At 39.5% G+C, this 11,220-nt stretch overlaps 4 protein-coding genes across 7 annotated transcripts; 2 read left to right on the top strand and 2 right to left on the bottom strand.

The window, feature by feature from the left end:
* Window positions 1–30: 30 nt before the first annotated feature.
* On the bottom strand, window positions 31–3,481 carry dennd6b (DENN/MADD domain containing 6B). The gene is made up of 7 exons (XM_023427151.2): window positions 2,692–3,481; window positions 1,725–1,763; window positions 1,579–1,621; window positions 1,386–1,495; window positions 882–962; window positions 404–509; window positions 31–314 (listed from the first exon to the last, which is right to left on the bottom strand). The coding sequence occupies exons 1-7, from the start codon at window positions 2,836–2,838 to the stop codon at window positions 184–186; spliced, it is 657 nt and encodes a 218-aa protein (XP_023282919.1). The 5' UTR covers window positions 2,839–3,481; the 3' UTR covers window positions 31–183.
* Window positions 3,482–3,563: 82 nt separating this feature from the next.
* lamtor4 (late endosomal/lysosomal adaptor, MAPK and MTOR activator 4) lies at window positions 3,564–4,855 on the bottom strand. Its single transcript, XM_023427140.2, has 4 exons — window positions 4,753–4,855; window positions 4,545–4,628; window positions 3,894–4,011; window positions 3,564–3,778 (listed from the first exon to the last, which is right to left on the bottom strand). The coding sequence occupies exons 1-4, from the start codon at window positions 4,753–4,755 to the stop codon at window positions 3,681–3,683; spliced, it is 303 nt and encodes a 100-aa protein (XP_023282908.1). The 5' UTR covers window positions 4,756–4,855; the 3' UTR covers window positions 3,564–3,680.
* Window positions 4,856–5,731: 876 nt separating this feature from the next.
* Window positions 5,732–7,415, top strand: atp6v1f (ATPase H+ transporting V1 subunit F). The gene is made up of 2 exons (XM_023427139.2): window positions 5,732–5,984; window positions 6,836–7,415. Exons 1-2 carry the CDS (start codon window positions 5,827–5,829, stop codon window positions 7,035–7,037), a joined length of 360 nt encoding a protein of 119 aa, XP_023282907.1. The 5' UTR covers window positions 5,732–5,826; the 3' UTR covers window positions 7,038–7,415.
* A 613-nt stretch (window positions 7,416–8,028) lies between these two features.
* LOC147817902 (uncharacterized) lies at window positions 8,029–10,523 on the top strand. 4 transcript variants are annotated; one of them, XM_087179554.1, is made up of 6 exons: window positions 8,029–8,189; window positions 8,269–8,331; window positions 8,699–8,737; window positions 8,861–8,911; window positions 8,996–9,019; window positions 9,803–10,523. In XM_087179554.1, the coding sequence occupies exons 1-6, from the start codon at window positions 8,086–8,088 to the stop codon at window positions 9,933–9,935; spliced, it is 414 nt and encodes a 137-aa protein (XP_087035680.1). In that variant the 5' UTR covers window positions 8,029–8,085; the 3' UTR covers window positions 9,936–10,523. The 4 variants fall into 4 exon arrangements, with proteins under 4 accessions (XP_087035680.1, XP_087035681.1, XP_087035682.1 ...); XM_087179555.1 differs by having other exon boundaries at window positions 8,032–8,189; window positions 8,699–8,731; XM_087179556.1 differs by lacking the exon at window positions 8,996–9,019 and having other exon boundaries at window positions 8,035–8,189.
* The last annotated feature ends 697 nt before the right edge of the window (window positions 10,524–11,220 follow it).

Raw genomic sequence — 11,220 nt, 5'->3', positions numbered from 1 at the left:
TGAACCAAACACTAAGCCGTTCCTCCATTATCTCACCTGAAAATTATTCCATTATTCTTATATTAAAACCAGACCTGTTTGTTATACTGTGAAATGCATCCTGGGAGTTGTAGTTGACTTCTCTCCTTCAGTTTTAATTTTATCAGAGAACCAGATGTTTTCTGGAGGAAGGCGACCCTCCTCTCACCTGTCAACCAAGCCCCTCCTCTGAATGACCACACCCCCTCCCCTCACCTGTAAGACCACGCCCATCACAGGCAGGTTAAGGGTCAGTCCAGGTACAGGTGAAGGCCACTGGTCAATCTCGTTACAAACTGTGAGGATGTATAACAGATGTCAGGTGAAATATCTGCCCATCTGTTCTGATTGGCTTGTGGTTATGATGTAAGCGTGACATAATCACCTGCTTCGAGACAAGGCTCCAGCTTCTCAAAGAACTCAGGTGCAATGATCTGCAGCAGTGAGTGGAACAGATGAGTGTACGGCATCCTGGACACCAACACCAGGGACTGAAACACAAGTCACATGACCCCACAGCTGTCAATCAAACTGAACAGGTGTGAATAGAGGGCTGTTTCATAAAGATGAAAGGCCTGACCTGATCCAGGATCAGTCTGAGACTGGTTTAACTGAAAGTGAAACTGATCACATGAGATCACGGAGCTTAAGAGGTAGAACTAAAATGTTGATGTCTTAATTAGACGAAATCATTTTAAAATAATTTGATAAAATAATTTGATAAAATAATAAAATTAATGTTAATGTAACACAGAGACAAAAATGTTACAGCAATAAACAGCAATAACCTCTGTTAGCTTCTCTGTTAGCTAAATTGTGACCAGGTGTTGGACTGTGACCAGGTGAGTACAGGGGACCCTCACCTTCTGGAAGTATCCTCTCTTCACTGAGACGTCCTTAACTTGTCTGAAATAGACGTAACCAAAGAAGTGGGACACTTCCCTCTGAGGACACCAGAGAAGAGTCAGTTTATAGGGAGAGCGACAGGAAGTGCTATTATATCCCAGAATTCATTTCTATCATGACGTTGATTTTTTCCTTAAGAAACAGAACCAGACAGAAATAAACACCAACGTCATAATGAACTATGACCATCAATCATGCTGTGTAATAACAGGGTGAACTCTAATCAATCAATCAATCAATCAATCAATCAATCAATCAATCAATCAATCAATCAATCAATCAATCAGAATTACATTGAGATAAGTGAAAGGACCTCAACATCTAACATGTTCTTTTTTTAAATAGAGCAGAAACGTTGATGACAATCTTTGATGAATCTGATGATCCAGTAAAAACTAATCAGTCATGTTACTGACAATCTGATGGATCAATGACAGCAGCTTTTTCCTGTGTGAACTCACCTGCAGAGTAACAGGAGCGTCTCGGTTATAAGCATCGTCTCTGAACCTCGAAGCTCTGCGACCGACCGACTGACGTAACCTGAAGCTGAACTGAGTGTCCCCGAGGCATCCTGGGAATGAACACAGACAGGTCATGTGACCTCTGACCTCTGACCTAGAGTATTGATCAGTGTTATTAGATGGTAGAGTTTACCTGAATACGAGTCGGGGAAGGACAGGTAGCATATGCTGGTTTTCTGACAACAAACATCAACAATAAAGTGATCAACTAGTGATCAATAAAGTGAATGTTAGTCCACAGTGATAATCAGAGCAGGTGTAGAAAGACTTCAAATTTACCTCCTTCTCAGTGAGTTTCACATCTGGAGGATAAACCAGCTGAAAACGCCCAGAAAGAAAAATAAGTCCTTTCAAAATTATGCAAATTTAATCTTTGTCCATCAACAACCTGTAAAATGGCAGAAATACACCTGAGAATATAATGTTCACTTCAGCCTTCCATTCCCACAATCATCCAGTGAACAGCAGCAAGAATTCATTCATTCATTAATGTTGTTTGTTGACAGGAGTCATGCCGAACTGAACAGTACACTATGAATATCAGTCATTTAATATCAGTCATTGAACAGCGAAGAGCTTTTAGCAAAGCGAAGGTCGAACTAAATGATTGTCAGTTTTATGAACGGAGTTTGGTGTAAGTACCAGAACACGGTGGAGGAGTGAAGGGGAGTTCTGTGGGTCACTGCTGACATGATGCTGTTACAGCACAAACCAAATCACATGTCAAATTCTGCTAATTTAAAGACTGTTAGCCTTTCAGTGAGACGGAACCGTGTCTTGGACCTTTAACACATCCCAAGGGTTGAACGTTGACTTCGGCTTCACATCATCACCAGTCCGTTACATAAAATGCTAACTTTTATTTGTCTTTATATCTGCTTGACAGCAGCACGAGGTGTCAAGAATATATTAAATTAAAAAAGGAAAACAGCTGTTTGGTTCACTGATGCAGCTAAACAGTGAACTTCTTCATTATCACATATATTTTAATTTGAGTCATTATTACTAAGGAACATTTGGGAAGTTAAATCACAAATACTCCGTTTTTCAGACGGAGTTCGTTTCACCTGCCTCCATCAACCGTTAAACACGGTGTTAATAACAGCACAGATTTACTACCACCGTGTTTAACGGTTGGTGATTCCCACCATCGGCATCTGTTCCGAACTAATATTATTATTGAACATCTAACTGATTGATCACCCTGAGGATAAACGATGCTAACAATGCTAAGCTAACACTGTACCTCAATGGCTTGTCCGAGCTCCAGGTCGAAGGTAACGACACACACACACTCCAACCAGGAGGCGAAGCGGGACCATGGACACCGGCTGTCCCCGCCGCCCGCCATCTCGTCATGTCGCGGAGAACCGGAGCCGTCAAACGAGTTCATCACGACCGCATCAGAGCTCCACAACCTCCACCCGTCCTCCTCCTCCAGTCTTCCTCCGGTCCTCCATCCACATGAACCGGTAAAGATATCGACAGGGAGCAGAGACCCCCGGTGGACACAATGAGACACTGCAGCAAGACAACCACGGATCGTCACTGGTCATTAAAAGTCCTGCACTCAGTTAATACTTCGGGACAATGGGTCATGTTGCTTTGCCTGGGGGGTCAGGGGTGGACCTGAGGACCAGTCAGAGGTTGTATGGATAGACTTGCAACTCTTTTTTAGTTTTACTGACCACTCAATTACACTCACATTCGCACACTGATGCAACAGCCATCATGAGCAATTGGGGTTCAGTATCTTGCCCAAGGATACTTCAACGTGTGACCTGGAGGAGCCGGGGATCGAACCACCGCCCTTCTAATTAGTGGACAACCCACTCTACCTCCTGAGCCACAGCCGTCCAAATGAAAGTCCCTCTTCATGTGGACTCTGTGTATGGGGACCAGAGGACTGTGAGACCCCCTCGTCTCTCCTGACTCCCTCTGGAAAGATCCCGTGGTCTGGATTCGTTGTAGAGAGGGTCTGGTTTTTCACATTAATGATATGTTATACATTCAGACAGGTTTTCTACTGCACTGGTCCTGCATGAGGTCCAGGTCTACTGGACTGGATTTAGTGATCAAGTTTGATTGATCAGCTCATTCAGGACAAACACACAGATAAAAGATCAAAAATCATTTTATTCACACAAACAAAAACAATAAACATCAGAAATCAGCTGGAGGTCACTGTAATGTCACAGTGTTGACCTCTGACCTTCATCACCATCATTTTGTTATTCAGACGCTGATTGGCTCCTGCTGGTTGTTCTGACGTTTGACCACAAAAACCTTTTGACCAGAAACTGTCACCGTGTAAACGAAGTCCTCCAGGATCACTGAGGACAGAGGCATGAGGACAGGTGAGTCCAGATGAGAGGGTCTGTGTGTGTGTGTGTGTGTGTGTGTGTGTGTGTGTGTGTATGTGTGTGTGTGTGTGTGTGTGCATGTTACCTGACATGCGTTTGAAGGGCGGATCAGCTGATCCAGGTAACCTGAAACGACTCGCTGTTCGAACCATCTCCATCATCACACCAGCTGTGTGTTCATCATTCTCCAGCTCACCTGCAGACTAAGCAGGTGAAGAAATCAGGGGTCAGAGGTCAGGATTATGTCCAACAGACTGGATTCATCTCTACATACATCTCTCTCTATATATTAATATAAAATGAAACATTTCCATGTCTTAAACCAAACTACATAAAAGTCAAGAATTTAAACAGTTTCTAGTTTTATGTGTATTTATCATATATAATGTGAATTCATCATTTCATCAACTGTCTCTTTAAATTCACCAGCATCAATACAAAAGTTAAATATAGATATTTGAATGGAGTTTGTTGTTTGTGTCTCAAACCAAACTTAATGAGTTAATTTAAATTGAACGTTTTCTCATCTATTACTTTGCAGAATTAGATTAAAATTATTTTTTAATCATCAGGCCCCAAGTTTCAAACCAGGACCTAAAAAGAAAATCAAAAATAAAGGTCCTGATAATTTAATGAGATTATCTTTCTCTTTAATTCTGTGTGAAGGTTTGTGAAGAGATGTGAACAGAGTTTGGCCAGTAACCCGACCGGTAACTGTTACAGATGAAACACTCACAGCCAGGACCCCGTCCTCACTGATGACCAGGTACCCGAGCTGATCCGGGATCCGCTCCAGACCCGCAGTCAGAGCCGCAGTGGTCTGATGACAGCACAGACAGGGTCATTCGAAGCTAACAGGCTAACTGCTAACAGGCTAGTCAACGTCACAGTTCAATAACTTTATAAATATGATAAAAACATAATTATTCAAGTGTCTCACTCACCATTCTTATTCTTATTCTTATTCTTCTGTTTTTACAGGTTGTAGCAGGGTTGTAGCTCAGCTGCACTTCCGTCTTATGATTTTTCACGTGACCGATGAGACCTTCATGTGCTGTTGGAAACTTCAAACGAACATGAGAAGAGAAACCTAAACGGATTATTTATCATTAATTGAGGTAGATTTATGTTCAGACATCTTGACAACACGCTTTATTTAATGATAATAATTCCACTTTTAATTTATTGCATTTATTTATTACTCTATATTTTTCATTTCTTCTCTTACATTACTCATGTAATGTATTATGTAATCTATTACTCAGATATATTACTCACATATGTCATCTCATATTACTCACATGTAATAAACTGAACATGTTTTCATCTGAATACACATATTTCTTTTGATGCAGTATTTAAATATTTATCTGCATGAACGACACAAACTATAATAAGTCTTTGAAATCACATCAGCTTTAAAACAAAAAAAAAAACCCAGATGAATTGTTTTTATATAATGAATATTGTTTATTTATGGTTATTGTGAGATTAATGACAATATAAACAATGACGCTTGAGAAAGTATTACTAACAAAAACAAAGGTACAAATGCTTCATAGTAAAGTAGGGAGTAAGACTGTGAAACACACAGAAAAAGGTGTGTGATGTTATAACGTTACGTTTGTATTTGTGACTTTTAAAAACTTGAATTAGAGATTTACAGATTGCCCATGAAGGCAGCTTTACTGTTAACTAGTTTTAATTTGATCTGTTGAATATGTATTTTTATTATTATAAATAAATATATAATAAAAATACAAAATTAACGTCATATCATCGGTCAGATAAAAGTAAAGGGTCGCTGAAGTTTGGTATAAACCATCGCTTTGATTTTACATTTATTTTTTTATATTTATTTTGACATGTTTCAGTCTCCGAGCAGCAGAGGGCGCGAACCTCTGCAGAACTACACCGGAAGTTGCAATCAGCTGACTCTCACATGATCTGTAAGAGCTCTCGGTAAAATCATCTGAATTATTTTCTCCGTTTCTCGGTTAAAACTTGATCTTTGAACAATGGCTGGTCGCGGGAAACTGATCGCCGTTATTGGTGACGAGGACACGTGCACCGGCTTCCTGCTCGGGGGGGTCGGTGAACTCAACAAGAACCGAAAACCGAATTTCTTGGTGGTGGAGAAGGACACGAGCATCACGGAGATCGAGGAGACCTTCAAGTAAGAACAGTTCGTTTTCATGCACCAAACTACATTCAGAAATCAGTCTATTTAACGTTTCACTCATCTGTGAATGAAGCGGTTTCTTTGACTGTACATGTTTGTAAAAATCAGAGGCCAAAGGTCAACTCAGAACGTAAATCATCCAGGAAACAGCAACATGAATTCAATGAAACATCTGAACTGATTTCCTAAACACTGGATTCACAACAATCAAGCATCAGCTGGAATGTTATTTTGATCATGAAATTGAATGGATTATGGCCTCGTGTGTTTTGGATCCATAATCTCATTAACCTAAAAACCAAACTCCGTTCAGCAGTTTTCTTGTCTGTGATCTCTTTTTAGAACTTGGCTGAAAATAGTTGTAATCATCAGGGACCAGAACTCAGCTCTGTGTAAAAAAATGAATGATTTTTTTTTTTTTTTATAAATACTGAATTCACAATTTACCAGGATCAACAAAATATTAAATTGGTAGAAATTTGAATAGAGTTCTGTGGGTGTCGATTCAGAAACCAAACTCTATTCAGAAACCACACAGTTCAGTTATCTATTAACCTGTTGTAAAACAATGAACTGTTTTTCAATCATCAGGCGACATTTTTAAATTAAACTAAATCTTCTTAAACATTTAATTCCCCAGTCGTTCCTATGAATCCATGAAACATAAGTTTATATTTGAAATATAACGTATAAAATGAAATGTAGAAATATATATTTATAAAATATAGGCTAACTTTACTAAATGCACCATCATTGGAAATTTTAAATTGATAGAAATGTGAATGGAGTTTGGAGTGGTGTTGTCGGTTTGTCCTGCTCCCTGCTGACTTATTTTCTCTGCGCAGGAGTTTCTTGGCGCGTAACGACATCGGCATCATCCTGATTAACCAGTTCATCGCCGAGATGATTCGTCACGCAATCGACGCTCACATGCAGTCGATCCCCGCCGTCCTGGAGATCCCGTCAAAAGAGCATCCGTACGACGCGTCCAAGGACTCCATCCTGCGCCGGGCCAAGGGCATGTTTTCCGCCGAAGACTTCCGATAAACAACGAGCTGTCCGAACACACAGCGTTCCCACACTGTGTTGAAGAAAAAAGTCCCTGACATGTTGCTTTCCTGCTCAGTCATGGTGGATCATTATTATATATCGATTTCTTCTTCTTCATTCCTCCTCACGTTGTTTCTGTTTTTATTTCAGTTTCCAGGAAGTAGAAGATTTTTCTGTTTCTGCCTTTTATGGACAAAAATATAAAGTTTTCCTTCCTCTGCTGGAAATGTGTCATGATGGATATTAATCCAAAGTGTAAACAGTGATGTCTGTTTTTGTGTTTGTTCAAATGTATTAACTTATTAAATATATATATATATACATACACACACACACACACATATATATAAACAATAAAAAATAAATGTCTCTGAAGTTCTGCCTTTTCTGTTTTTAATCAGTTTTTTATTCATTATTCATTTTATATTTTTCATATTCACAAAATGTTGATATCAAAAGTCAGAGACATGATCATGAGGAAGAAGATGATAAATCTCTCCATAGTTTAATATCATTTATTGTGTGGTGAAGTTTGTTGAAGTAAAACTATTGAATATTGATATTGATTGTCAGACAGTCAGAGACACTAACAGAAGTAAATAAGTGAATCCTCTTTAATCATAAACATCAGAGCAGCACAATGAATTAATAAATTATAATGATAAATGAAATAATGGTTCAACAAGAAGCAGCTCAATGTGTCTGTATGAGAGAAGAATGTCATGATGACATCATCTTATCTGACTCGGACTGAAGCTGCATGGTGACGAACATTAACAGACAAACACACTGATCAGAGGTCAGGGTCGTTCAGCTAATAATGTCCATCAGTAAATATTGAAGTGACACTGAAGGTCTTCATTATTCATCCTGTCGGCAGACTGAAGGTCAGCTGACCTTCAGCTGAAAGGAAACTGATGATGTTTGAGCACTGACGTAAAAACATTGGTTGAAATCTGACCTCAGATCAGAGCGTCGGGTATAAAATCAGTGTTAGGGCGAGTCGTGTCCACTCTGACTCACAGACCTGCTCTCTCTCTGTAGGATGAAGTCGCTTCTGTCTGTCGCTCTGTTCCTCATGATTATGATGATGATGCTGATGGCGTCTGTGTCTGCTGGTCCTCTTCCTCCTTCCCTCAACCAGACCAGGTAAGACAGTTGAACACACCAGGGTTCAGTGATGTCATCAGTGATGTTATGTGATGATGTTGTGATGATGTGTGTGCAGACATGACGATCAGGACACGGAGAGTTTTCACCTGCTGCAAAACAAAGAGGAAAACTCCACCAGGTGAGTCTGAAGGAAACGTCATGTGACGGAGTTCGTCATCAAACAACACTTTAAGATCGCAGGCATTAATATAAAAAGCTGGATTCTTTATGTGAATCTTGTGATGTCATCAGGATCATAAACATAATTATTTAACATTCATGAGGTTTAGTAATTATGAAATAGTTATGAGAAAACCTTGTAATTATAATTTTTTAATTATAACAATTCAAAAGAAAAAACAACGTGATATAAGAGACTGAAGAAATGTCTGCTCAGTGTCTGAGCTACGACACAAAAATACAGAAATATCAAGTTTCGTACGTCGAGACATTTTAATCCTCAGAATTTAATGAGAGGTCTTTAATTGTTTCCTCTTCCTCTGCAGATTTGAGTCTCGTCAGAACATCAACGTGTCGCTGTATGGGTCAGATTCTCACACGCACGCGCGCACACACACACACACACACACACACACACACACACACACACACACACACACACACACAATCACACTGAATCACACACTGAGTGTTGTTTTTGTCCTCAGGGATGTGACGTCCAATGGCAGCTGGAGCAATGCACGTCCCGTCCCCCCTGTGTGAGTAAACCAGGTCTTTAAAACCAGGTCTAAGCTTCCAATCAGGTTTAAACTGTTTCAAACTGATCTCTGTTTTTTTTCCAGCTTCACTCTTCCACCGAACACACTGTAAGATTTCATATTTACCTGTACAGATATTCACCTGTACAGATATTTACCCGTGCTCCACTTGTAGTATTTACAAATGTGGCACTCTGTTGCTTTGTGTCTCTGTGTTACAGAGAATTCTCTCATGTGTATGTACGACCACAGAGCTTTACATTCTGTCCTTTGACCTCTGACCTCTATGAAATATTCTAAATTGGCTGAGGGAAATATCAGTGGGCGGGGCCAAACAGTTAACAGCTGTGATTAATGATCTTTGATGTGGTAACATCATCATCTTCATAATCATGTGTTAACAAACAGTGTGATGTCATCATGTTGTTATCTTCGCACCTGAACCCTTAGACCTGAACCACATGTTGATCTGGTTCATTGTGACTTCACTTCCTGAGGATGTCATCATATCTGATGTCCCTCCAGAATAAAGCTCCAGAGAAACAGAGTCTGCAGAACTTCATAGAGAATCCTCCTGTTCTTAAGTTTCCTTCAGTCAGTAGATGAGATCCTGTCACTACACAGGAAACACTGACGTTATGTCTCTGGTGTGTTTTGTATTTGAATTTGTCATATTATGATAAATATATAAAATAGTAATGATTCCCATCATATTTCTGTGACCTGGTTTCAGAGCTTTGTGCACAGTTCACAGTGTAAATACTTTGATTCATGTTCACGTGTGAGAGCTCTAACAACACAGAGGTCACGGACAAGGTCAGTCTCATGTGTGTCGTCTTCCTCACCTGCTGTCTCACCTGTGGTCTTCATCTTTATCCGTCTTACACTCAGTGTCATCAGGAACGCCCTGCATGGCTGCTTCCTCCCCACCTGTCTCACAGTGAACCTCGGCTCCTCCCTGCAGGTCGGGGATGAGACTGCTGGCGGTGCCACTTCGGACGCGTTCGGCATTGGAAAGAAATGACAGGAAGCAGCTGTTAAATCATCTCCACATGATGTGTTCACTGTTGATCCATCACATTTTTATCACTGAACAATTTCAAACAACAACTGATGATGATGAGATTTATATTAAAGCTCTTAAACATGCCCCCATGTTCCACAAGAGAAAAAAAATTGGCAGAAAGATTTTTAGAGTGAAGAGTCGCTAACTACGACTCCCATGGTGCATTTTGGTATGAAACAACCAATCACAGAGCTTCTGAATTTCTTCTTTTTCTGTGACTTCTGTAGTTTAAATCAGTTCAGCTGTGGGTGAATTCAGCAACCATGGTGACATGTTTTAAATTCACTACCGCTCTGATTCACACCTTTGACACGTCTTTTTCCCAATGGCAGCCAAGGCTCATGGATATTGTAGTATTTAGAGTCTGATTCATCAGAAAGAGTGAATCATTCAAACTGGTCAGAACATGTTGACCAGGTTTTTCAGTTTCACCTTCACTGATAGTTTCTGACCCCGAAGAATCACTATGTTCAAAATCTTAAAAACCGTTTGTACATTTCTTGGTGTTTGTAAAATTCTATCAATAAATACCATTTACAAATCTGACTCCTCAAATTAATGATCGTAGTATTATAAAGTGAATAAATACAGACACAACTTGACACTGAATTCTGGAGCTCACATTCATTCTGTCTTAGATGGAGAATAAAAAACATGCGGTCAGAGGTCAAAAGTTAGATTTCAAACTGAGAAAAAAATAAGTAGAAATAAAAGTAGAAATAATAAAAATGTTTTTTAAACTATCAGCAGACTCTGCATCAGGTGAACAGAACCGAAGATGACTCAAAACAACCTCATCTCAATGACAAACATCATCATCAGATACAGCTTAAATAGCAGAGCATGTGTACACTTGCCTTTTGTTTATGTTTGAACAACAGTTAATAATAATTACCATATCCATATATAATGAAATATCATATTATGTTAGAGGCAAGTAAAAATATCTAGATGACAAACATTTGTTCTTATTTATTTATCTCTTTATTTGTGGTTGTTGTGTTGCTGTATTCATTAGATTTATATTGAATAATGTTGTGACCTCACACCAGGTTGTATAGTCACACAGCTCAGCTGGTGAACCTCCATACAGATGGAGTTCAGTGTCAGCAGTTTGCTCTGGTGATGCTTCTGTGTTAAACTAGACCCTATTAATAATATACAGTCTATATCATAATACTATAATCATAGTGTATGAACACGTTCATTTTGTTGTCCACATTTGTCCTACAGGTGGCAGCAG

This window comes from Seriola lalandi, unplaced genomic scaffold, assembly GCF_002814215.2.
Source record: "Seriola lalandi dorsalis isolate HSWRI2012SDOR001 ecotype SW California unplaced genomic scaffold, Sedor1 jcf7180002054853, whole genome shotgun sequence".
Taxonomy (NCBI): Eukaryota; Metazoa; Chordata; class Actinopteri; order Carangiformes; family Carangidae; genus Seriola; species Seriola lalandi.
Note: the sequence above shows the minus strand (reverse complement) of the source record. Positions and strands in the feature narration are given on the sequence as shown.